The sequence below is a fragment of the Ursus arctos genome, unplaced genomic scaffold (assembly GCF_023065955.2).
Source record: "Ursus arctos isolate Adak ecotype North America unplaced genomic scaffold, UrsArc2.0 scaffold_27, whole genome shotgun sequence".
NCBI lineage: Eukaryota > Metazoa > Chordata > Mammalia > Carnivora > Ursidae > Ursus > Ursus arctos.
Window position 1 is genome coordinate 1,849,092 of NW_026622952.1, and position 24,938 is coordinate 1,874,029.

General features: G+C 37.3%; 1 protein-coding gene across 11 annotated transcripts in view; it reads left to right on the forward strand.

Annotated features, from left to right (window-relative positions):
* RNF170 (ring finger protein 170) overlaps positions 1-24,938 on the forward strand; it is a 38,670-nt gene that overhangs the window by 8,684 nt on the left and 5,048 nt on the right. For 10 of the 11 annotated variants that reach the window (XM_026485728.4, XM_044379288.3, XM_026485730.4 and 7 more), the window contains 4 exons: positions 12,618-12,693; positions 15,185-15,290; positions 19,129-19,202; positions 22,862-22,972. In XM_026485728.4, the coding sequence (XP_026341513.1) occupies positions 12,618-12,693; positions 15,185-15,290; positions 19,129-19,202; positions 22,862-22,972 (367 nt within the window). Of the gene's footprint in view, positions 1-10,809; positions 10,898-12,617; positions 12,694-15,184; positions 15,291-19,128; positions 19,203-22,861; positions 22,973-24,938 lie in introns of those variants that run through there. The other variant, XM_057303424.1, reaches the window with a different exon arrangement.

Here is a 24,938-nt window from a genome sequence, read left to right on the forward strand (position 1 = left end):
AGCCACCCCTATCTATACAGTACTTGTATCTAGAATATATAAGGAACTCAAAACTCAATAATAAAAAGCCAAATAATGTAATTAATAGGGCAAAGGATGTGAATACACATTCCTTCAAAGAAGATATGCAAATGGCCAATAGGAACATGAACTATGCTTGACATTGTTAATCATCAGAGAAATGCAAATTAAAATCACAGTGAGAAACAATTTCATACCCACTAGAATGGCTCCAATAAAAAAGTCAGTAATAGGGGCGCCTGGGTGGCTCAGTTGTTAAGCGTCTGCCTTTGGCCCAGGGCGTGATCCTGGCGTTCTGGGATCAAGCCCCACGTCGGGCTCCACCGCTGGGAGCCTGCTTCTTCCTCTGCCACTCCCCCTGCTTGTGTTCCCTCTCTCGCTGGCTGTCTCTCTCTCTGTCAAATAAATAAATAAAATCTTAAAAAAAAAGTCAGTAATAGTTGTTGAGGATGTGAGAAGATTGGAACCCTCATATACTGATAGTGGAAATCTAAAAATGATTCACCTCTTTGGAAAACTATCAGTTCCTCAAATGATGAAACATGGAGTTACCATGTGATGTAGCAATTTCACTCCTAGGTGTGTGTGTGTGTGTGTGTATGAGAAATAGAAATGAAAACACATCTACACACAAAAACTTGTAAAAGAGGGGTTCCTGGGTGGCTCAGTTGGTTAAGTGTCTAAGTCTTGATTTTGGCTCAGGTCAAGATCTCAGGTTTGTGAGATTGAGCCCACGTGGAGCCTGCATAAGATTCTCTTCACCCTTTCCCTCTGCCCCTCCTCCCCCCTAAAAAAACAAAACAAAACAAACAAAAAACCAAAAACACTTCTACAAGAATTTTCGTGGCAACGTTATTAATAACAGCCAAAAGGTGGAAACAGCCCAAATATCCATCAACAAATGAATGGATAAACAAATGTGACATATACATAGAATGGAATATTTTTTAGCAATAAAAAAGAATAACATACTGACACATGCTACATCATAGATGAGACTTGAAAACATTATTGCTAAGCGAAGTAGGTCAGATATAAAAACCACATATATGAGTCTGTTCATATGAATGTCCAAATAGGGAAATCTATAGAGACAGGAAACAGATTAGTGGACCGGAGTGGAAGATCAGGATATAGGGAATTATAGCTAAGGGGTACAGAGCTTTTTGAGGTAATGGAAATATCCTAAAATTGTGGTGATGGTTACATATATGTGTGAATATGCTAAAAACCATTTTGAGTGGATAAATTGTGTGGTATGTGAATTATATTTCAATAAAGCTGTTTTAAAAAGTGAGTCATGGGGGGCGCCTGGGTGGCACAGCGGTTAAGCGTCTGCCTTTGGCTCAGGGCGTAATCCTGGCGTTCTGGGATCGAGCCCCACATCAGGCTCCTCCGCTAGGAGCCTGCTTCTTCCTCTCCCACTCCCCCTGCTTGTGTTCCCTCTCTTCGCTGGCTGTCTCTATCTCTGTCAAATAAATAAAAAAAATCTTAAAAAAAAAATTAATAAAAAAAAAATAAAAAGTGAGTCATGACTAGGCAAATACAAATAGAGTATCTGTTCTTTATTAAGAATGAGATGTAGATATAACTTTATCATGTGGAAGTCTCGGGGATAAATTGTTGAGTGAGAACTGATGATTGAAAGACACATCACAAAACCATAAGTCAAGTAAACCATACTGTTTAAAAATTATTTTTGATAAAATTAATTTTATTTTAAAATGTTTTTCTTTTCCCTTATTTGTTTTTCTAATTTTTCTGCTATGGATATTTATTACTTGTATAATAAAAGTGTTTTCCCCACAGACTGGAAAGATAAGAAGCCCAAACCAAAAGTTGGTTGTTTTCTTTTTTTTAAGATTTTATTTATTTATTTGACAGAGAGCACAAGTAGGGGGTGCAGCAGAAGGAGAGGGTGAAGCAGGCTACTTGCTGAGCAGGGATCCCTACGTGGGACTCGATCCCAGGACTCTGGGATCATGACCTGAGCCAAAGGCAGATGCTTAACTAAGCCACCCAGGTGCCCCCAAACCAAAAGTTTTATATTTGAAAAACTAATTGTATGTTGTAGATGTCAAAAACTTAACAGTGTTATGCTGGATTAATCTGAATAACCAGATAAAGATCACATTTGGGTTATTTACAGTTTGGGTGAATAATTTTAAACTGGTAAACATTCAAGTGGGTAAAGCTGTAAAAACCATATAAAATGGTTAAAGGGACTGGGGATATTAGCTTAGTGGAAAAGACTGTTGGACATAAGAGCGGCCTTTAAATATGATCAGGGCTTGTTTTTTTTAAGAATTAGATTTATTCTACGTGGCTTCGTGGACAGAACGAAGGCCAGTAGGTCAAGATAAATAATAAATTTTGGATCTACCTAAGAAGTAACTTTTCAAATTATACAAGGTGCTCCGTATTATACTTAGACATTGTCTTGAATCTGTCATATGATTGGGTAGGAGGTCAGTTTAAGTCCCTGTCCAGCTCTTCAGATTCAAATTCAATTGCCAGTTGTAATCCTGTTACTTCAGCTGAAGTTATCAATTAGTAATGAGTTGGGAGAGGGGTAGCATGTGTAGTTTACAATTTAGATAAAACTTTTGTCTTTTTTCTGTAATTTCTTTGAAGTTTTCAACCATTATAATTCTTTTTGTGTATTGTGGTAAGATAAATACAGCATAAAATTTACCACTTTAAGTATACAATTCATTGGCATTAAGTACATTCACAATGTTGTATAGCCGTCACCACTGTCTCTTCCCAGAACTTTATCATTCCAAACAGAAACTGTACCAATTAAATATTAACTTCCCATTCCCCCTCTTTCCAGCCCTTGGTAACCTCTATTCTACCTTTTATCTCAATGAATTAGTCAATTCTAGGTTCCTCATAAAGTGGAATCATATAATATTTGTCCATTTGTGTCTGGCTTATTTCACTTAACATAATGCTTTCAAGGTCCATCTACATTCTAGCATATATCAGAATAGCATTCCTTCTTAGAGCTGAATAATATTCCACTGTATGTATATACCACATTTTGTTTATTCATTTGCTTTTGATAGACATTTGAGTTGTTCCCACCTTTTGACTATTAGGAATGATACAACAGTGAACATTGGTGTACAAATACCTGCTTTCAATTGGAATTGCTGGATCATATGGTAATTCTATTTTTAACATTTTGAGGAAACTGTTTTTCACAGCGGCTGGTCCATTTTACATTCCCACCAGCAGTGCACAGTGGTTCCAGTTTTTCTGTATCTTTGCCAACACTTGCTACCTTCTATTTTTTTATAATTGTCATCCAAATGGCTATGAAGCAGTATCTCATTGGAGGTTTTTTTTTAAAGATTTATTTATTATTTATTTTAGAGAGAGAATGTGTGCGCATGCAAGCAGGGGGAGGGGCAGAGGGAGAGAGAATCCAGAAGCAGACTCCCCACTGAGTGCAGGCCAGATCCCAGGACCCCCGAGATCATGACCTGTGCCGAAATCAAGAGTCAGCCGCTTAACAGGCTGAGCCACCCAGGCGCCCCTCTTATTGGAGTTTTGATTTGCATTTCACTCTTGATGAATGATGTTGATCATTTCGTATGCTTATTGGCAATACATATGTCTTCTTTAAGAAGTCTATTCAAGTTCTTTGCCCATCTTTGAATTGGGGTGTTTGCTTTTCATTTTCGAGGTATGAGAGTTTTTGTTTGTTTGTTTGTTTTAGTAAGGTTTACACCCAACGTAGAGCTTGAACTCAAGACCCTAAGATCGAGAGTCTCATGTTCTACCGACTGAGCCAGCCAGGTGCCCCTATGAGAGGTTTTTTTTTTTTCATTGAAGTATAGTAGACAGAAAAGTTATGAGAGTTCTTTATATATTCTGGTATTAATCACATATCAACTGTATGATTTATAGATGTTTTCTTCTATTCTGTGAGTTGTCTTTTTACTTTCTTTATAGTGTCCTTTAATGCACAAAGTTTCTAACTTTGATAAAGTCAAATTTATTTTTTCCTTTAGTTGCCTGTGTTGTTGGTGTCCTATTTAAGAAATCATTGCCAAATCTAAGGTCACGAAGATTTTCACCTATGTTTTATTCTGAGATTTTTGTAGTTTTAGCTCTTAAGTTTAGGTCTTTGATTCATTTTGAGTTAATTTTTGTATGTGGAAGGAAGTAAGGGTCCTTCTTCATTGTTTTGCATGTGGATATCCAGTTTTCCCAGTAGCATTTGTTGAAAAGACCACCCTTTCCCCATTGAAGGGTCTTGGCATCCTTACCAAAAATAACTTGACCATTTATATGAGTTTATTTCTGGACTCTGTGTTCTATTCCATTGGTATATATGTTTGCCCTTGGGTCAGTACCATACCATTTTGATTACTGTAGATTTGTAGTAAGTTTTGAAATCAGAAAGTGTGTGTCCTACAACATCACTCTTTTTCAAGATTGTTTTAGCTTTTTGGGGTCCATTGACATAACATACAAATTTTAGGTTGGGTTTTTTCTTCTTTCTATCTTTCTTTCTTTATTTTATTTATTTATTTTTTTAGAGTAGATTATTTTTTCCTAATCTTTATTTTTAGTTGTAGTTGACATACAACCTTAGTTTTAGGTATACAAATGGTAATTCGACAATTATATTCATTATCAAATGCTCGCCACAGTAAGGGAGTTTAGTTACCATCTGTCAACATATTAAATTACAGTATTATATTCACTGTATTTCTTATGCTGTACTAAACATCTTTGTGGTTTATTTATTTTATTATGGAGAGTTTGTACCTCTTAATCCCTTTCACCTTTTTTGCCTGTCCTCTTCCTCTCTTATAACCATCAGTTTGTTTTCTGTATTTATGAGTCTTCTTCTTTTTGTTTGTTTGCTCATTTGTTTTTTGGATTCCAGATACAAGTAAAATCATATGGTGTTTTTGTCTTTCTCTGACTTATTTCACTTAGCATAATACCAATAGGGTCCATCCATGCTGTCATGAATGGCAAGATTTCTTTCTCCACCCCTTCTAGATTTCATTCTTTCTTATGCTGAGTAATATTCCATTGTGTACCTGTATCACATCTTCTTTATCAATTCATCTATCAAAGGACACTTAGATTGTCTCCATATCTTGGCTATTGTAAATAATGCCGCAACAAATATAGGGGTGCATATATCTTTTTGAATTGGTGTTTTTGTTTTCTTTGGGTAATTCCCCAGAAGAGGAATTACTAGATTGTATGATATTTCTATTTTTATTTTTTTTTAAATTAAAACTGCCATTTGATTTTCCACAGTGACTGCACCAGTTTACATTCCCACCAGTAGTGCACAGAGATTTGCCTTTCTCCATATTCTGGCCAACACTTGTTATTTCTTGTCTTTTTTTTTTTTAATAATTTTTTATTATGTTATGTTAGTCACCATACAGCACATCCCTAGTTTTTGATGTAATGTTTCATGATTCATTACTTGCGTATAACACCCAGTGCACCATGCAATACGTGCCCTCCTTAATACCCATCACCCGCCTCTCCCAATCCCCCCTCCCCCTCCCCTCTGAAGTCCTCAGTTTGTTTCCCAGAGTCCATAGTCTCTCATGGTTCATTCCCCCTTCTGTTTACCCCCCCTTTCTTCTCCTACCGATCTTCCTATTTCTTATGTTCCATAAACGAGTGAAACCATATGATAATTGTCTTTCTCTGCTTGACTTATTTCACTTAGCATTATCTCCTCCAGTGTCGTCCATGTTGCAGCAAATGTTGAGAACTCATTCTTTCTGATAGCTGAGTAATATTCCATTGTATATATGGACCACAACTTCTTAATCCAGTCATCTGTTGAAGGGCATCTCGGCTCCTGCCACGATTTAGCTATTGTGGACATTGCTGCTATGAACATTGGGGTGCATATGGCCCTTCTCTTCACTACGTCTGAATCTTTGGGGTAAATACCCAGTAGTGCAATGGCTGGATCATAGGGGAGCTCATGTTATTTCTTGTCTTTTTGATAATAGTCATTCAGACAGGTGTGAGGTAGTACCTCATTGTAGTTTTGATTTGTGTTTCCCTGATGATTAGTGACACTGAGCATCTTTTCAGGTGTCTATTGGTGATCTGGATGTTTTCTTTGGGAAAATGTCTATTCAAGTTCTTTCACTGTTTATTAATCAGATTATTTGGGAGTGTTATGCTGAGTTGTATGTGTTCCTTATGTATTTTGGATATCAACCCCTTAGTGGATATATCATTTGCAGATATCTTCTATTCAATAGATTGCCTTATTACTTTATTGACAGTATCCTTTGGTGTGCAGTCTCAACAGCTTATTTTTGCTTTTGTCTCCCTTGTTTGAGGAGCAGATCCAGAAAAATATTGTTAAGGCTGATGTCCAATACATAAAATACATACATACATATTTCCTATGTTTTCTTCTAGGAGTTTTATGGTTTCAGGTCCTGATTTAGGTCTTTAATCCATTTTGAATTTACTTTTGTGTATGGTATACGAAAGTGGTCCAGTTTTAGTCATTTGCATGTAGCTTTCCAGTTTTCCCAAGACCGTTAATGAAGAGACTTTTTCCCCGTTGTATATTCTTGCTTCCTTTGTTGTACATTGATTGGCCATATAAACATGGGGTTATTTCTGGGCTGTCTATTCTGTTCTCTTGATGTGTGTATCTGCTTTTGTGTCAGTACCATACTGTTTTGATTACTATAGTTTTGTAGTGTATCTTGAAAACTGGGATTGTGATACGTCCAGCTTTGTTCTTTCTCAAGTGTGTTTTGGCTATTGGGGGTCTTTTGTGGTTCTGTACAAATTTTAAGATTATTTGTTCTAGTTCTTTGAGAAATGCTGTTGGTATTTTCTTTTCGTTTTTCAAAGATTTATGTATTTATTTTAGAGAGAAAGAGACAGAGACAAAGTGGGGGGAGGGGCAGAGGGAGAGACTCTTCAAGCAGACTCCCTGCTGAGTGGGGAGCCTGACACAGGGCTCGATCTCATGACCCATGAGACTGTGACCTGAGCCGAAATCAAGAGTCAGATGCTTAACCAACTGAGCCACCCAGGTGCACTGAAAAATGCTGTTGGTATTTTCATAGGAATTGCACTGAGTCTGTGGATTGCTTTGGGTGGTATGGACATTTTAACAATGTTAATTCTTCCAGTCTATGAGTGTGGTATGTCTTTCCACTTGTTTTTGTTGTTTTCAGTTTATTTCATTGGTGTCTTATAGTTTTCAAAGTACAGATCTTTAACCTCATTGGTTAAATTTATCCCTAGGTGTTTTATTTTTTTTTGGGGCAATTGCAAATGGGGTTGTTTTCTTAATTTCTCTTTCTGCTATTTTTTTATTAATGTATAGAAATGGAGCAGATTTTTGTATATTAATTTGGTATCCTGCAACTTTACTGAATTCATTTATTCTAATAATTTTTGGTGGAGTCTTTAGGGTTTTCAGTGTTTACTGAACCATAGACTAGAACAAACAATCCTAAAATTTGTATGGAACCATGAAAGACCTCGAATAGCCAAAGCAATCTTGAAAAACAAAACTGGAGGTATTACAATCCCAGACTTAAAGTAATATTACAAAGCAGTAGTAATTAAAACAGTACAATAGTGGCATAAGCACAGGCACATAGACTGGTGCCTGGGTGGCTCAGTCAGTTGAGTGTCTGACTCTTGATTTCAGCTCAAGCCTTGGGCTCAGGGTCGTGAGTTAAAGCCCCAAGTTGGGCTCCACGCTGGGTGTGGAGCCTTGTTAAAAAAGAAAAAGTACACACATAGATGAATGGAACAGAATAGAAAACCCAGAAATAAACCCATGCTTATATGGTCAATTAATCCTCAACAAAGGAGGCAAGAATATATAATGGGGAAAAGACCATCTCTTTCATAATGGTGTTGATAAAACTGTACAGCTGCATGCAAAAGAATAAAAATGGACCACTTTCTGTCACCACACACAAAAATAAACTCAAAATAGATTATAAAGACTTGAATGTGAGACCTGAAACCATAAAAGTTCTGGAAGAAAGCATAGGCAGTGATTTCTCTGACAACAGCCATAGTAACATTTTTCTAGATTTGTCTCCTGAGGTAAGGGAAATAAAAGCAAAAATAAACTATTGGGACTACCTCAAAATAAAAAGCTTCTGCACAGCAAAGGAAACAATCAACAAAACGAAAAGACAGCCTACTGAATGGGAGAAGATATTTGGAAATTGATATGTCCAATGAGGAGTTAATATCCAAAATATATGAAAACTTATACAACTCAACACCAAAAAAAAAATACAATTAAAAAATGGGCAGAAGACCTGAACAGACATTTCTCCAAAGAAGACACCCAGATGACCAAAAGATGCTCAACATCAATCATCATCAGGGAATGCAAATGAAAACATGATAAGATATCACCTCACACCTGTCAGAATGGCTAGAATCAAAAACACAAGAAACAGCCAGTGCTGGCAAGGATGTGGAGAAAAAGGAATCCTTGTGCACTGTTGGTGGGAATGGAAACTGGTACGCCACTGTGGAATCAGTATGGAGGTTCCGCAGAAAATTTAAAATAGAACTACCCTGTAATCCAGTAATCACTCTACTAGGTATTTACCAAAAAAACACAAAAACACTAATGAACAGGATACATGTACCCCTGTGTTTATTGCAGTATTATTTACAATAGCCAAATTATGAAAGCGGCCCAAGTGTCCATTGATAGATGAATAAAGAAGTGTGGTATACATATACAATGGAATATTACTCAGCCCTAAAAAAGAATGAAATCTTGTCATTTGCAACAATATGGATGGAGCTACAGAGTGCAATGCTAAGTGAAATAAGTTGGAGAAAGACAAATACGTTATGATCTCACTCGTATATGGAATTTAGAACAAAACAGATGAGCAAAGGGAAAAAAAAAGTGAGAAAGACAAACCAAGAAACAGAGTGTTAACTATAGAGAACAAACTGCTGATGGTTACCAGAGGGGAGGTTGTTTAGAGGATGGGTGAAATAGGCAATGGGGCTTAAAGAGTACACTTATGATAAAAAATAAAAATAAAATGTGATTATTGATAGGTCTGTAAGTTGCTGCCATTTTGTCAGCTGTTCTCTGGTTGTTTTTGTTGTTCTTCTCGTTTCCTTTCTTTTGCTCTCTTCCCTTGTAATTTGATGATTTTTTTAGTGTTTGCTTGGATTCTGTTCTCTTTATGTTTTGTGGGCTTTTGGTTTGTAGCCCCCATGAGATTCATATATAACGTCCTATGTATATATAGCAGTCTCTATTAAGTTGAAGGTACTTAAGTTCAAACACATTCTACAAGCAGTACATTTTTGCTCCTTCCCCTGCATGTTTTATGTACATGATGCCATATTTTACATCTGTCTTGTTTGTGTCTTTCTTTTTTAAGTAAGCTGTACACCTCACATGGGGCTTGAACTCATGACCCTGAGATCAAGATTCACATGTTCTGCTGGCTAAGTCAGCCAGGCACTCTTATCTTTTGTGCATGTGCGTGTGCATGTGTGTGTGTATCTCAGCTAATTTCGGTAGATATAATTGATTTTACTACTTTTGTATTTTATTTTAATTTTTTAAAAAGATTTTATTTATTTATTTGACAGAGGGAGAGACAGCCAGTGAAAGAGGGAACACAAGCAGGGGGAGTGGGAGAGGAAGAAGCAGGCTCCCAGCGGAGGAGCCTGATGTGGGGCTCGATCCCAGAACGCTGGGATCACGCCCAGAGCCAAAGGCAGACGCTTAATGACTGAGCCACCCAGGCGCCCCAACTTTTGTATTTTAACCTTCATACTAGTTTTATGAATGATCCACTACCTTTACCATATGTTTGCTTTACTAGTGAAATTTTTTCCTTTCATAATTTTGTTACTCATAGTTTTGACTTTTTCTTTTCTGCTTAAAGAAGTCCATTTAACATTTCTTGTAGGGCTGGTTTAGTGGTAATGAACTTCTTTAACTTTTGTTTGGGAAACTTTCTGTCTCCAATTCTGAATGACAGCTCTGGCAGATAGAGTATCCTTGCTTATAGGCTTTTTACTTTTGGAGTTTGAGTATATCATACCAGTTATTTTTGGCCTGCAAAGTGTCTGTGGAAAATCAGCTGATACCCTTATGGGGTTTCCCTTGTATATAACTATTTTATTTTCTCTTGCTGCTTCTATTGCTCTCTTTAATTTTTGGCATTTTAATTATGTGTCTCAGTGTGGACCTTCTTGGGTTCATCTTATTTGGGGCTCTCTGTGCTCCCTAGGCTTGGATGTCTGTTTCCTTCCCCAATTTAGGGAAGTTTTCAGCTATTATCGCTCCAGTAAGTTTTCTGCCCTTTTGTTTTTTTCTTCTGCTTATAATGTGAATGTTAGTGTGTTGTCATAGAGATCTCTTGACCTATCCTCATTTTTTTTTAATCCTTTTTTCTTTCTGTTCAGCTTGGGTGCTTTCCACTATCTTGTCTTCCAGTCATTGAGCTGTTCTTCTGCATCTTCTATCTGTTGTTGATTCCCTCAAGTGTATTTTTTATTGCACTTTTGTTTTTTTCAGCTTTAAAAGAAAAAATTTATTTGAGAGAGAGAGCAGAGAGCACAAGCGGGGAGGGGGAAGGTTCAGAAGGAGAGGGAGAAGCAGGCTCCCTGCTGAGCAGGGATCTGTAAGCGGGACTCAGTCCTAGGACCCCAGATCATGACCTGAGCCGAAGGTAAATGCTTAACCAACTGAGCCACCAGGTGCCCCTATTTTTCAGCTTTGGTTGGTTCTTTTTAGATTTTCTCTTTGTGATGTTCTCACGGAGTTCATCCACTCTTCTCTCAAGTCCAGTGAGCATGTTTATGACCATTACTTTGAACTCTTCATTAGGTAGGTTACTCATCTCCATTTTGTTTAGTTCTTTTTCTCAGGTTTTGTCTTGTTCTTTTGTTTGGAACATAATCCTCTCTCCTCATTTTTTTCTCATTCTCTGTGTTTGTTTCTGTGTGTTAGATGTGTCAGCTGTGTCTCCTGGTCTTGAAGGTATTGGCCTTAGGTAGAAGGTGTCCTGTGGGGCCCAGTAGCACAGTCCTCCCTGGTCACTAGAATCAGTGCTCCAATGGTGTCCTCCCTGTAGGCTGCATGTGTCCTACATACCCAGGCCTGGGTATGTATATTGCTGCCATTTTGGTGGGTGGGGCTGGTTCCTGCACAGCTGGCGGAGAGCCCCAGCCACAGCTGCTGCAGCCATGCTGATGTGCAGGCCTGGCTCTCCTCCCTCTGTCGGGCAGGAATTGCTTTGGAGCAGGTGCTGGTTCTAGCCAGGACTGCTGGCTGGGTGCAGCAGGAAAGGGTGCCTGCCAGGCTGGGGTGGTTGGGTGGGGCAGGTCCACAGGTAAATGCTGGGATGGGGTGAGTGAGCATGGCTAGCAAGGCTAGCAAGGATGGAGAGTATCAGAACTGTCTCCCATGGCCATCCGGCTACCTAGGCCAAAGGAAGGCAGGAAAAATGGTGCCTACCAGCACTTCCTTTTCCAGAGAAAGTTCCTATAGATCTCTGCCTTTCTGACACATGCCCTAAAATTAATCAGTAAATGTCCTTCACCTATAGTGCAGGTGCTTTTCAGGCTGTTGGTCTCTGCTGGTTCTCAGACCAAGTGATAGTATAGCACACTGGGTTTTTAAGAGCAGAGAATTGGTTTCCTGTAGCCCTCGAGCTCCTGGAGTTCAACTGCTGTTTTTCAAAACTAGATGTTATGAAGGCTTGTGTTTCCAGTGCATTTCCCTGGGACTGGGGGCGCCCCATGTTAGGCTTCATCCCCTCCCTTTTCAGAGTTGACCTTTGTGCCTGTGATATCCCTCCCACTTGTGGGATGCTATGCAAGGGGTTTGGATCCTGACCACATCTCTGCTCATCTTACCCTTCTCGATGTGGACTTCTCTTTATGTCTTTAGCTGTGGAGGAACTATTTTCCCGGTTTCAGAGTGAATTGGATTATATTATAATTATTCAATTTTTAGTAAAAAATTCTAATTTCAAAAAAAAAATGCAATTTTATTTTCTGTTCTCTGTACCCCTCCCCTCATAGGTGGAAAGATCTAATTAGATGTGGATAAGTGTTCAAATGCATGATAATATAATTATATAGTTGCTTATTTTGAAGGAATTTCATGGAAGAAATAAATGTGTTAATTGTTCTTCATATGATTTGTAAGCCTGCAGTTACCTCACATCTACAAGGTACTAGGCCTCTGGATTTCATTTGCCAGTTGAGCCTGAAATCAGCCCATACCCCGTGATCTTAGAACTCCTCACAGAGTAACCTGGAATGTTCAGTCCTGGAAGTGGAGACAGTTGTAGGCCATCATTTACATTTATGAAGTTACCAGTAGTTCTTGGTTGAAAATTCGACCCATAAAGAAAACTAATTTGGGGCGCCTGGCTGGCTTAGTCAGTAGAGCATGTGACTCTAAATCTTGGGGTCCTGAGTGGGAGCCCCATGTTGGATGTAGAGATTACTTAAAAAAAAAAAATCTTAAAAAAAAAAAAAGAAAACTGATTCATCTGACAATATTTTGTATTCAGAGTTTATTATATTTTATTCAACAGAAATGCACATCAGAACATTCATCCAGAAAACCAAGAACTAGTAAGGGTTCTTCGGGAGCAACTTCAAACAGAACAGGTACCATTATTCTACAAATACGTGCGTTTGTATAAGGAATAACAGTATTCCCCTTGCATATGAAATTGTGATGAAACAGTAACTAACTTTTTGGAAACATGCAGTGATTTCCTGCTTTATTAATTTAAATTGTTCTATTGATTGTGTATTTTCAGATTAGGTAAATGACTAGTTTTAACTACTCAGATGTTTTCATGTGTGTGTGTGTTTTTTTTTTTTTAACTTGCTTTAAAAACAGCAGTTTTCCTGTTATTTATGAGGAAATAATCACTGTCTAATTGGCTTTAATTAAATGTAGTGGAAAAACTATTTTTTCCCCAAAGACCCACATATTCCCTGAAGACCTACAAAGAGGTGACTACAGGGGGTGCCTTTTTTTTCCTCTTCTTTTTCTTCAGTGGTCAAAGTTAGCAAAACTAGTTAGGCAAAGAAGAAAACTTTTCTTTCTCTTGTATGCTTTTAACCAGATGGACTCTCTACGAATCAGAAATAGATTTCACGAAAGCTGGAATAAGTAGGATATTGTACACCTTCATGCCAGAGTCGCTAATATCAAAAAATTAAAATTAAAAATTGATTTCCCACTCACCAATCAAAATTTAATTCCAAAGAGTGTTTTACAATTTATCCATTCACCAAATATTTATTAAACATCTACCATACGTCAGACATTATTCTAGGCCTTGAGGATTCAGTTGTGAGCTAAACAAATAAGAATTTCTGCCTTCAAAAAATTTAAATTCACTGATATAAAAATAGTTTAAGCATGATAGTAGTACTCTGTTCCAGAGCTACTGTTATTAATAATTCATGCTGGGATAGTGTTTTATAATTTACAGTGTGCTTTTACATACAGCTATCTTATTTAATCTGGAAACATGGTCGGTGAGGCAACAATTATCATTCCCATCTGACATACTAGATGACTAAGATGTACTCAAATTCACACCGGAATAACGTGAATGGACCCGGCTGTACAGAAGACCCGCACTGAGCTGCATCTTCCAGATTCCTTTGCACCACTGTACAGTTCACCCCCTCCCACCTTCCTCAGACATGGCATTCAGCTCTAGTTGGAATACAGCTAGTGACTTAGCCCTTTTTGTGCTGTCCTATATGGTAGCCACTACCCGTATTAGGCTATTTAATTTTAAATTAGAATTAAGTAAAATTTAAAATTCAGTACTTTTTAGTTATGCTAGTCACCTGTAAGTACTCAGTACCCACAGATAAAGATTTCCATCACTGCATAAAGTGCTGTTGGGCAGCACTGATAATTGGTTTTTGTTGTTTTGGTTTTTGTTTTGTTTTGTTTTAGTTAATTTCCAAAGAATAATAATGAAGACAAAAGATAGAGAGTGGGACGTTAAGAGCTGTTTGTTTTTCTTTTTGCACCATTAAAAATGATATAAAAGACTATAATATTAATGTGTGACCATGGCTCATAGAATATTATAGTATTTTAGGACTGATTGAAGAAATAGGAGGTTTTAGTTATGTTTATTAGTTTCAGATGACAAAATCTTTGGTTCATCATGTTTAGTGAATTTTATAATTTTTTTTGGTAATTTGATGTTTTTAATGCCGGCTACATTGTTTATAAGAGGTGTGCTGGGTGCTATAAAAATAGGTTTTTATATGTATTTTAAAAGATACACATTACATACTAGTGCTAGATACTTTTCTAGTTCCTGGGTCACTATAAGGAGTCCTGTAGATAAAGTCCTTATCCTCATATACTTACATTCTGGCGGGTTCTTTATATCTGGATGCTTCTCGTAGTGGTGATTCTATTCCCCATACCTGTTACAGTCACAACACTGATGTAACCGAGGAACGTTAAATTTTATTAATCTGACCATGGGAAAGATTAAGCCCAAGTTACCAGTGTATTGAATTTTCCTTCTTCCAAAATGACCAGTATTCTCCTTTGAAAGTTTAACTCTGGGCCCTTGTGAGGTACAGCATACATGCAGCAGCTTGTCAGAACGTATGAATGAAAAAGATGTTAAAAATGGTTAAAGTGGGGAGGAGGGTGGGGACACTAAAGAGGGCACATGATGTGATGAGCACTGGGTGTTATAGGAGACTGATGAATCACTGACCTCTGCCTCTGAAACTAATACACTACATGTTAATTAATTTTATTTAAATTTTAAAAAATGATTAAAAGCTGATACCTGGGAAACAGCTTGACATTTCTTTAGCTTTTGCATTAGTTCAGCCTCATGTTTTTCAGCATAACTTACTCATTCTAACAGAGTGAAAGAGAAACTCCAGAGTTAATGTAGGTCATGTTCAGGAAGGAAGGTAGAGCCCAGGCAGCTTAAATCAAACAATTATATAGCCTCATAACTTTATCAAACGTATAAGACTTTAAACTAGTGCACATCTAAAAGCTGGTGAGGATTATGCCCTCTGGACTGTGTTCAGTGTAACTGCGTTCCTAGAGATACTCTTGTGTACTTGTGAATATCTGTCCTCTCATCAGGATGCCCCTGCTGCTCGACAGCAGTTCTACACTGACATGTACTGTCCAATCTGTTTACATCAAGCCTCCCTCCCTGTCGAGACGAACTGTGGACATCTCTTTTGTGGTAAGCAAATAACGCTGTATTGGGGGAAAGCGAGTATTTAGATCAAGACCCATATGTGTACACGGGCTGGAGTCCTAATTTTGTATTTCACGAAAGGGGTAGATTGCTCCTGATATCCTGCTGTACTTGTTAGCCACTCTCGTTTAGTGTCTGTGAGCTCAAAGATTAAAAAACACTAGTTGTTCAACTTCTCAATAAACAGAAATGTGTTTCTTTGAATGGTAATTCAAGTATATGAATACCATGAGGAATTCACTGAATCCCTCATTGTTTAACACTTTTTGGTAGTTTCATTTATTATTCATCCTTCCCAAGGCAGGAAAGTTCTCTTAAGGACCCTGCCCAAGACCTTCCCTTTAGCCCTCTTACCTCGTTTATACCCTGCATCAGCACAAAAGTTATTAGCCTGGGTTTTGTCATGACCTCAGCGGGTTGGTGAGCGAGAATGATGAACCTAGAGCATACAGTAGGACAAGAAGGGAACATAGATTGCACGCGTGCTTAGTCTCAGGAAGGAGGGCTTTCTACCTCTGGGTGTTTTTCCTGACCCTCCAGAAAGATTTCATAAAGATGGGATATCGTATAGTCCTTGTTTATTATGGTCATATGAGACTGGGGAGAGTCGGTTATTGCATACCTACTATGTGCTGGACACTTACCATACTTCATCTCCTTGAATCCCGCGTATGAGGAAACTGAAGCTGAGTTAAGAAATTCTACAAAGGGTAACCCAGCTGCTAGAAGAGCCAGATTTTAAATGTAGGTCTAACTTCAAACCCTGTGGTCTGCTATGTGATTAGTAGCTTCTACGACTACTCTCTATTTAACATTTATCCATTCACTAGATCTGTTGTTTTATTTGTAGTATTTCTTTCTGTCTCAATGGTTGTATTCAAGACAGGATTCTAATTGCTCCCCAAATGTACCCATTTTCCACTTTAAGACAATTTAAAATGTAGCATACAGTGATCCGTTAAGTTTCTTTTTCCCCTTTGTATCTGTTGTGTGAGTTTATATAGAATTTTTAGGTATGTAGTGCTATCATTTATGCTTTGGGGGATGACATAAATAATTTGAAATCCAGATCATGCACTGCAGGGTTTTCTATACCTGCGCTCCTTCAGTAAGTGCTGACCAATCCCATTATTTCATCATCCATTAATTTTATCCTCTTCCCTAAAGTTTTTTCCCTAAGCTAGCTAACAAGTTATGAAACACTCATTTCAGTGTCTATCTTTGTCTGTTGGCAATGCTAATGAGCAGCAAAATCATGGAGTATCATAGAGAGAATTAAAGGGCCATCAGAGAAAGCAGATACTTTCCCCTCTCAAACCTCAGGTAGATATTCCTAATCAATTGGACATTCTTTCCAAGTCTGGATGTGGCCTCAACCATCCTTTAACACAGTACTTCAGGCAGGTGTTAAGAATCAATGAGATTTGGCAGGCTAGATGAGCTCCATTTGCCAACCCAGGCTTAGATGATTTACTGAGTGGATAACCCAGTCAATTGAAAGATGGCTGTATTGTGTTCTTGGTTTCTGGGTCTGAGGTAATTGGGTAGATTGCTTCTGATAGCCTGCTGTTAGATACTTTTATTTACTGTCTCTAGGTTCAAAGATTTAAAAGACTAGTCGTTCCACTTCTCAATAAACAGAAATGTGTTTCTTTGAATAAGTAGTTCAAGTATATTGATACTACATATTTCAAGAGCACCTTAGCTTAGCTCCTATATATGGCACTACAGTTCTGTTCCTTTCCAGTGAGCTAAGAATAATAGCAGCAGCAGACTTCATTTTATTTGCATTTGTAACCCACAGTATTTTATTTAGTTTTTTGGCAGTCTTATGAAGCGTTATTCCCATTTTACAAATAAACGGACTCAGATTATGACCCATATTAAAGTCAATCAGTCATCTCTCCCACCATCTTATTTAAGCGGATCTCTCATTTTATAGCAGGGAAAGTTGAAGAAAAGGGAAAGCCTTGAGCATATCATAGCAGATGTGTGTGAACTGGAGCGTTTGATTTGCTGGACCGTAGTTTTTCTGTGCAGTCAGTGGCCATTACATAATTTGCAAAGCAAGGACACCTGTACTCCAGTTTGTAGGAAAGAGATGTGGGATTAAATAAGTTAGTGTATGTTAAAACACATTGAATTTTTGAGTGAACAAGTAGTAGATAAAGTTGAGGCATCATTGTGGATGTTAATAATAATACCAAAAAGATTTATAAGTTTTGCTTTCATATAGTTTCTCTATGAAATTAGATTGCTCAAATTAATAAATATTATCTAACACAGCACTCTGAGAGTAGGAAAAGATACCAGATATTGTTTGGCTTTTAAATTCATCTTTAAATCATCGTACTGGTTTCTGCCCATAGTCACTGTACTGTCCAATGTGGATAGCCTTTGCTTAGCCTCTTGGATTGCTCACTAGTCTCCTCATACGGCATTTATTTTACCTCTGGCATTTGCTCCTTTCTATTCATAAAACTGGGAGCATCCTCCTTCCTGTTTTCTACATCTAAATCTTCCCTGTCCTACAAAGTTCAGTTCAAATCCTTTCTCATCTACAAATTATTCTCTGATGCATCCCAGAGTTCTCCCGCCCTGCATTCCTTTTGTACTTAAAGTTAATAAACGGTTCGAGATTTAACTACCTTCTGATTGATTTCACTATGTCACCTTGGTCTTCTCAATTTGACTGTCATTGCTTCTTCAAAATTCTGGACATTTATTTGATCTAGAAGAATCAGAATAAGGAATGCAGGAGGGCTAAGCTAGGTTGCTAAGACAAGAGTAAGAAAACAGAAAAGATGCTGGAGGCTGGAAGCATTTAGTTCAGATTCACAATGGGACCTGGATTGTCTGAGAAATAGGTGTCCTGCAGAGAAGAAATGAATTGGGCCCTTAAACATCAGACACTATTTTAAAATATTCCTTTTTGGGGTGCCTGAGTGGCTCAGTCGGCTAAACGTCTGCCTTCAGCTCAGGTCATGATCCCAGGGTCCTGGGATTGGGCCCCATGTCAGGCTCCCTTTGCTTCTCCCTCTCCCCTCCCACTTGTACTCTCTCTCTCTCTCTGTCAAATAAATGAAATCTTTAAAAAATAAAATAAAATAAAATATTCCTTCTTCGTTAGTGGCCTGAACTTTAAGTGCTTCTACAGTTAGCTTACCTGCCACTTTTTGAGGTCTATAAACTCTTCCTTTAAGGTGTTTTGCTGTTCATGAACACCTTTTAGCAGAAGAATCAAATCCACCGAGTATAAAAGTTGATTGAATTATTGAACTGGATTGTAAACTTTATTAGGTCAAACAGCATGTAATCTTTGTATACTTTGGTTCCTTGTTCATGGTGCTTAATTATTATTGATGCCACTGTAACTTGGCTTTCTAAATTCTTAAAAAAAAATAGAATTGGTGTTTCTGTAATATGTATACCAAATTTGGAACAGAAAATCCATACTGTGATTTATTGGTTGTCATATTTGCAATAATGTTTATTTATTCTATTTATTTTACATAGGAAATGCAATACTTCTATTAAGCCTCAGCATTGAAGCAGTTAATGCATGCTTGCTTTGGATTGTATAAAGCCAGAAATTTATCTGTATCTTAACTAGTAGTTTAAATAAAAATATTTTCAATGGCTGGGAATTGTTACTAGATTTGAATTTGCCTAAAGAGTTGGTTGGATGAAATAAAAAATATTTTAAAATAAGATGATACTATAAAAATATTTCAAATATTTGAAACTTTCTGAGGATTCATGGGCTTTTAAAATTTAAAACATTTAAAACATTAGTATTAATGGGCTTTTTTTTCCTCATTAGGTACCTGCATTATTGCATACTGGCGATATGGTTCATGGCTTGGGGCAATCAGTTGTCCAATCTGTAGACAAACGGTAATGTTTGTATCCAGAAAGCATCATTTATGCTAGTTGATTTTGTAAATTTTTATAATTCTGTATCTACTTTTGAATTGCTTTGATTTTTTTAAAGTTTTTATTTAAATTTCAGTTAGTTAACATGCAGTGTAATATAAGTTTCTGGTGTACAGTGTAGCGAATCAACACTTCCATACAACAGCTGCTGCTCAGCACGCCAAGAACACTCCTTAATCCCCATCACCAGTCTCACCCATCCCCCACTCACCTCCCTCTGGTAACCATCAGTTTGTTCTCTATAATTAAGAGTCTGTTTCTTTCTTTGCCTCTCTCTCTCTGTTTTTCCCCTTGTTTTGTTTCTTAAATTCCACATGAGTGAGATCATAGGGTATTTGTCTTTCTCTGACTGACGTATTTCACTCAGCATAATACTCTAGTTCCATCCATGTCATTGCAAATGGCAAGATTCATTCTTTTTTATGGCTCAGTAATATTCCATCATATATATATACCACATCTTCTTTATCCATTCATCAGTCAGTGGACACTAGGGCTGTTCCATAATTTGGCTATTGTAAATAATGCTGCTAAACATTGGGGCGCTTATATCCCTTTGAATTAGTATTTTTGTATTCTTTGGGTAAATACCTAGTGCAGTTGCTGGATTGTAGGGAAGTTCTGTTTATCCAAAGCTTCTATGATGTTATTTTCCATTATTTTTTTTAATGTCTTAAAGACAGCAAAAAAGGGAAATTCCCTTCCAGATCCTTCAGTTATAGTAAAAAACAACTGGTGAATGAATCCTCCCCCAAATTTTAGTAACTCTTCATTGTAATACCAGCAAAGGAATAACTGAACTAGCTAACAGGCTTAATCAAATATTTCCCCTACATATACTTCTTTTGAAATAAAAAAATATTTTTCCCTTTCAATTTACTTATAATCTGCCCTTCTCCAGTGAAGGTCTAGATAGCTTTATATGATGAATAGTAACTTTTTAAAATGTCTCTTTTAGAGACATATCCATATTACATGATCCAGAACAGATCAGACTATTTTAGTTAATATAGAAGCTACTTCAGGAGAGAGATAAGTTTTTATAAACATGTACTGAAGACTGAAATGTCAGCACAGATTTTCTCAATTTCTTTGACAAACTGGAAAAACAAAATACTGAAAAATTTGAGAAAATGAAGTTCTTAGTTTTTAAATTAGTAAATACAGTACAATAGAACATTCTATCAGTTGTATAGTTTTTTCATAATTTCCTGTATACTTATTTTATTTTTCATTTAAAATAAAAATACCTACCTTTCTAATAATGAGTTATGAACATGTAAAAAGACGGCAGCTCCTTAGGAAATCTTCCAGTGCGCAAAGTGAAATCCAGAAAGGATAGAGAGCTTTCAAATAAAGATGTCAAATTAAACACATACATTTACTTCTGCTCCTCTTTGGAACCCCATTAAAAGAACAGGACATTTTGTAAAGGCATAAACCCACCGAGACCAAAAAATGAAACAAAATGGTAGATGAGGCAACAATTTTTCCAAAATTCTTTGTAAACTATAACAGACATACAGAAAAGCACACAAAACATAGAAGTACTGCTCATTGCTTTATCACAAAGCAACACTTCAGTAATCACCACTCAGATGAAGAAATAGGAACTGGCCAACAGCCCACAGAAGCCTCCTCACGACCAAATCTCCCCCCCCTCCTTCCTCTCCTAGAGGCAACTACTATTTGACTTTTATGATAAGCATTTCCTTGATTTTCTTTATAGGTTTATTACCTTAGCATATACCTCTGAGATTATTGTCTAGTTTTGTCTGATTTTTGGACTTTATGTGAATAAAACCATACAGCATGTATTGTTACACATAGACACACATACCCTTTCAACCTCTGTTCTGGCTATCCATTTACCCCCATCACTGCCTCATTTTTTGGTGTAGAGAGGGAAGTTCAGGGCTTCTTTCCCCCTTGTTTCTACATTCCCAAATTCTGCCTCTTTCACATTTGACTTTGTATCACATGGCAGGAGGAAAATTGGTTGTTTTTCTTTTTTTGTACTGCCTCTCTGGCTGATTTGATTATGTGAAACAAGCCAGTCAACAGTGAAGTTTCTTTGCCAATACTACCTCTCATAATCTTTAGCTATCTGCCAGCAGCACTGTGACTAGGCCATAGGTTTCACATGAAAGAATTAGTTCCACCACCTGTCCCCTCTTCTTGGCTCTAACCATGGCTTTTCATAGGGTGTATATGTATTAGCAGGTGATACACTTTTGACCATCCCACCCATAAATTGCTAGTCTAGAAAGATAGAGATAAAATTGTTTTTATATACTAGCTTTTGGTTCTCTAACTACAGAATAATCCATCCTGGAAGTAGGACAGGTGGTAGGGACCTGTTCCCCACCCTGTTTCCCTGGATATAGTGCCCAGGCTGCGGCTTCTGACTCACATGCTCACCACTTCTCTTCCTGAATGCATACACTAACATACCAGTGGCCCTACCTGCACTTCAAGGGCCAGCTTGTTTCTGGCTTTCTGGGCACCCCAGGCAGAAGTCCTTATAACCCAAGCATCATAATAACCCTCACCACAGCGCCTTATAACAGGTCTGCCTCCCCTTCTGTCTTGGGTGTTGTGGTCAGCAAGGGGCAGGGCTTTGTCTTCAGTTTTGGGGTCTGTGTAGCACTTAGCACAGTGCCTGGCCTGCAGTAAGTGCTCACTTATTCATTTAAAGATACATTTTTATTAGCAAATTTGTGAAGAGAGGCTGTACCTGCTTTCCTACGACCTGCTGCTCTTCATCACTCCTTTGGCTGTTTGGAAAGCATCTGAGTAGTGGGAGGTCCTGGTTTTACAGCTGAACTGAGGAAGGATAAAAACAGCTAGATAATTTAAACCTAAATCTGTCACTGCTCCTTCCCATTTTTATCTCCTTGTACAGTGATCATTTCTATAGGCACTGATATATCTTAAAATGTACTTGTTTTTCAAGATACCATCATTTTCAGGTTACCTCAGTGTGGTCCTGGGACATTTGTGTGTCCTTACCTCTACCAGGGAGGAAACCAGGTTAAAAATATTACGTATCAAGAACTTCCTTTTTTGATGATAGTAGGGATGGGTGCTTGAGAGTGGTTCTCTGCCGTAACTTAATCTCTGTTTTTATGGTTGGTAGCATTCAAAGATATTTCAAATACCAGTGAGGTTGAAGAATAATGATTTTAATCACAAAAGAAATCCCTAATTTTTCACTCTCACAATGATAAGCATATATTTTTATGTTACTTTTCTCCTGAATATTTTCTCATCATTCTTATATCTTCAAATATTTGTTAGCCCAAACAAAGAACTACTGACTTTATCCCTGATGTGAACTGGAAAATATTAGAAACAGTGTTTGGTTGAGGTACCCATTTGATTTTATGGGAATTCAAATTACATTTTGCACTGGATTTTATTACAAGGCAATGATAACTTACTTTCCTCCCCATGTTGCCTTTATTAAAAGAAATGAGTGAAAAAAAAATAAAATGAGTGAAATACAAATTTAGAAGCTTTTCTCATTCTACTAAATAATAACCCAAAATGAAAACAATTAATGCTGCAGAAAGGTATAACAATGTTTGTTTTGTTTTGTTTTGTTTTTTAATATACAGGTGACTTTACTGCTAACAGTATTTGGTGAAAATGACCAATCTCAGGATGTTGTATCATTGCGTCAAGATATTAATGATTATAACCGGAGATTCTCAGGGCAGCCCAGATCTGTAAGTATTGTTATAGCAGGTGCAAAGTTAGAGTATAATGATGCTTCTCTTTGGTAAGGTGAGATTTACCGACAAATATTCTTTGACTATAAAAAATCTCATTGTTTGTGTGTTGGGTAAAGTTTCAACCTACATTGTTGTTGTCAATCACCGTTACAGCTTTCCCAAAGACTACAGTTTTCTAGCTTAAAAAAAAAAAAAGCATTATAAAAGTCTTTATGAGAGAGATTTCAGGAAAAAAAAAAAAAAAGAAAAATTGGAGGGAAATGTAGAACAATTGACTCCTGTGCGAATCTAAAATAGGGATTGTCTAATGAGAAACTTATAACTGAGAACTGGAGAGTTCTATAGTTGTGTTTTCCACTTTTTTATTTACCCTGGCCTCTTTGAAATGTTTCCCTAAGTAAATCTAGGTGTTGGGGAGGTTTTCTGTTATGTCATTTTAGTTACTCAAAAGCATTTGATTTTTAAAGAACACATTAATTTTACAGTTGACCTCCCCCCCACCCCGAAAAGGTGTTTGGTAGATTAAAAACTGTCACATTTTACTGGCTCATTCCAGTTTTTTCAAAATCTAACAAATTCTAGAAGTGTGTGCATGACTAAATATGTACTTCAAAAATCAGTATTGTAAGTACAAATTTATATGGAAAGCCTAGACCTCTGAGCTGTAGAGCATATGTCTAAGTGTTTGCTTACATCTCCACTTGGATGGTCCATAGGCATCTCAAACATGGTATATACGATACTGAGTTGCTTCCCTCCTCAACTCAGTGTATTCTTTTCTCAGTCTTACTCAGCTGTTTTGATTTCTTGCTTTCCCTCATTCCGCTCATCTGATATATAAATAAATGCTATCATTTCTTTTCTCATTTGGGGAGATCCTGTCATTTTTAGCTCATAAAACTGTCCTGTGCCTGTAGCCATCATGCTAGCCTAAGCCACAGTCATCTCTTGCTTAGGATAACTGCAAGTGTCCTCTTCACTTTGACTTTTTTCTCTGCACAGCAGCCTGAGTAATATTTTGAAAACATAAGTAAGACATGATATTCTTGTATTTTAAAACTTCCAATGTGCTTACAAGGCCCTACATGACCTGGGCCCTCCCTCCCAAGTCTCACCCAAAATGCTTCACCTCCATCAGCCGCCTTTCAGTTCTCACATGACCCTTCAGTTGGCAATGCTTGTCCCTCTGCTCTTCTCATGGCTGACTGCTCATCCTTTAGGTCGGTCTTAAATAGACCTTCCTAAGAGAGGCTTTCTCTGATCAACTAAGGTATTCTCTATCATTGTCCTCTGCCCACCGTTCCTTTGTAGCATTTGTCACAAACCATACTGAAATCTTGCTCATTATCTTTCTCTCAGTAGACTAAAAGCCTCATGAGCGCAAGGACTATACTTATATATTCACCGCTATATTCTCATCGCCAGTATCAGTGCCTGGGATACAGTAGGCCCTTAATATTTGTTGAATAAATTAATGAATTATCCTTAAGAATTGATACTGCTACTCTCAGCCAAGAATATAAGCTATTAAAATTAAACACTTGTGTGCTCTTGTGCTTCCTTGCACGTATTTCTTATACTGTGATGTCATGTACATTTAAGGGCATACAGTGTCAACTTGTGGATAACGGGTAAATCTTCTAGATGTTTAAACAAAAAGAAAGCTTAATCCAATCACTGTTGTCCTCCCCAGTTATTTGGGGGCCTCTTCTGCTATTTTTCATCCAGCAATTTTTTTTCTTATATATCCTCCAGTGACATCTGTAGGATGATTCTTTGAAAATCAGCATGTTCCAAAGTCAAGACCTACCACTGAACTTAAAAAAAAAAAATCATTTTAAGATACTCATTCCTGTTTCTAAGTGTGAAACATATCATTGCTCAATTATTAATTTTTGGTAGTTGTCAGATATTTGATGAGTAAGAAGTCCTGGTCTGTGATGAAATTACAGTGTAATAG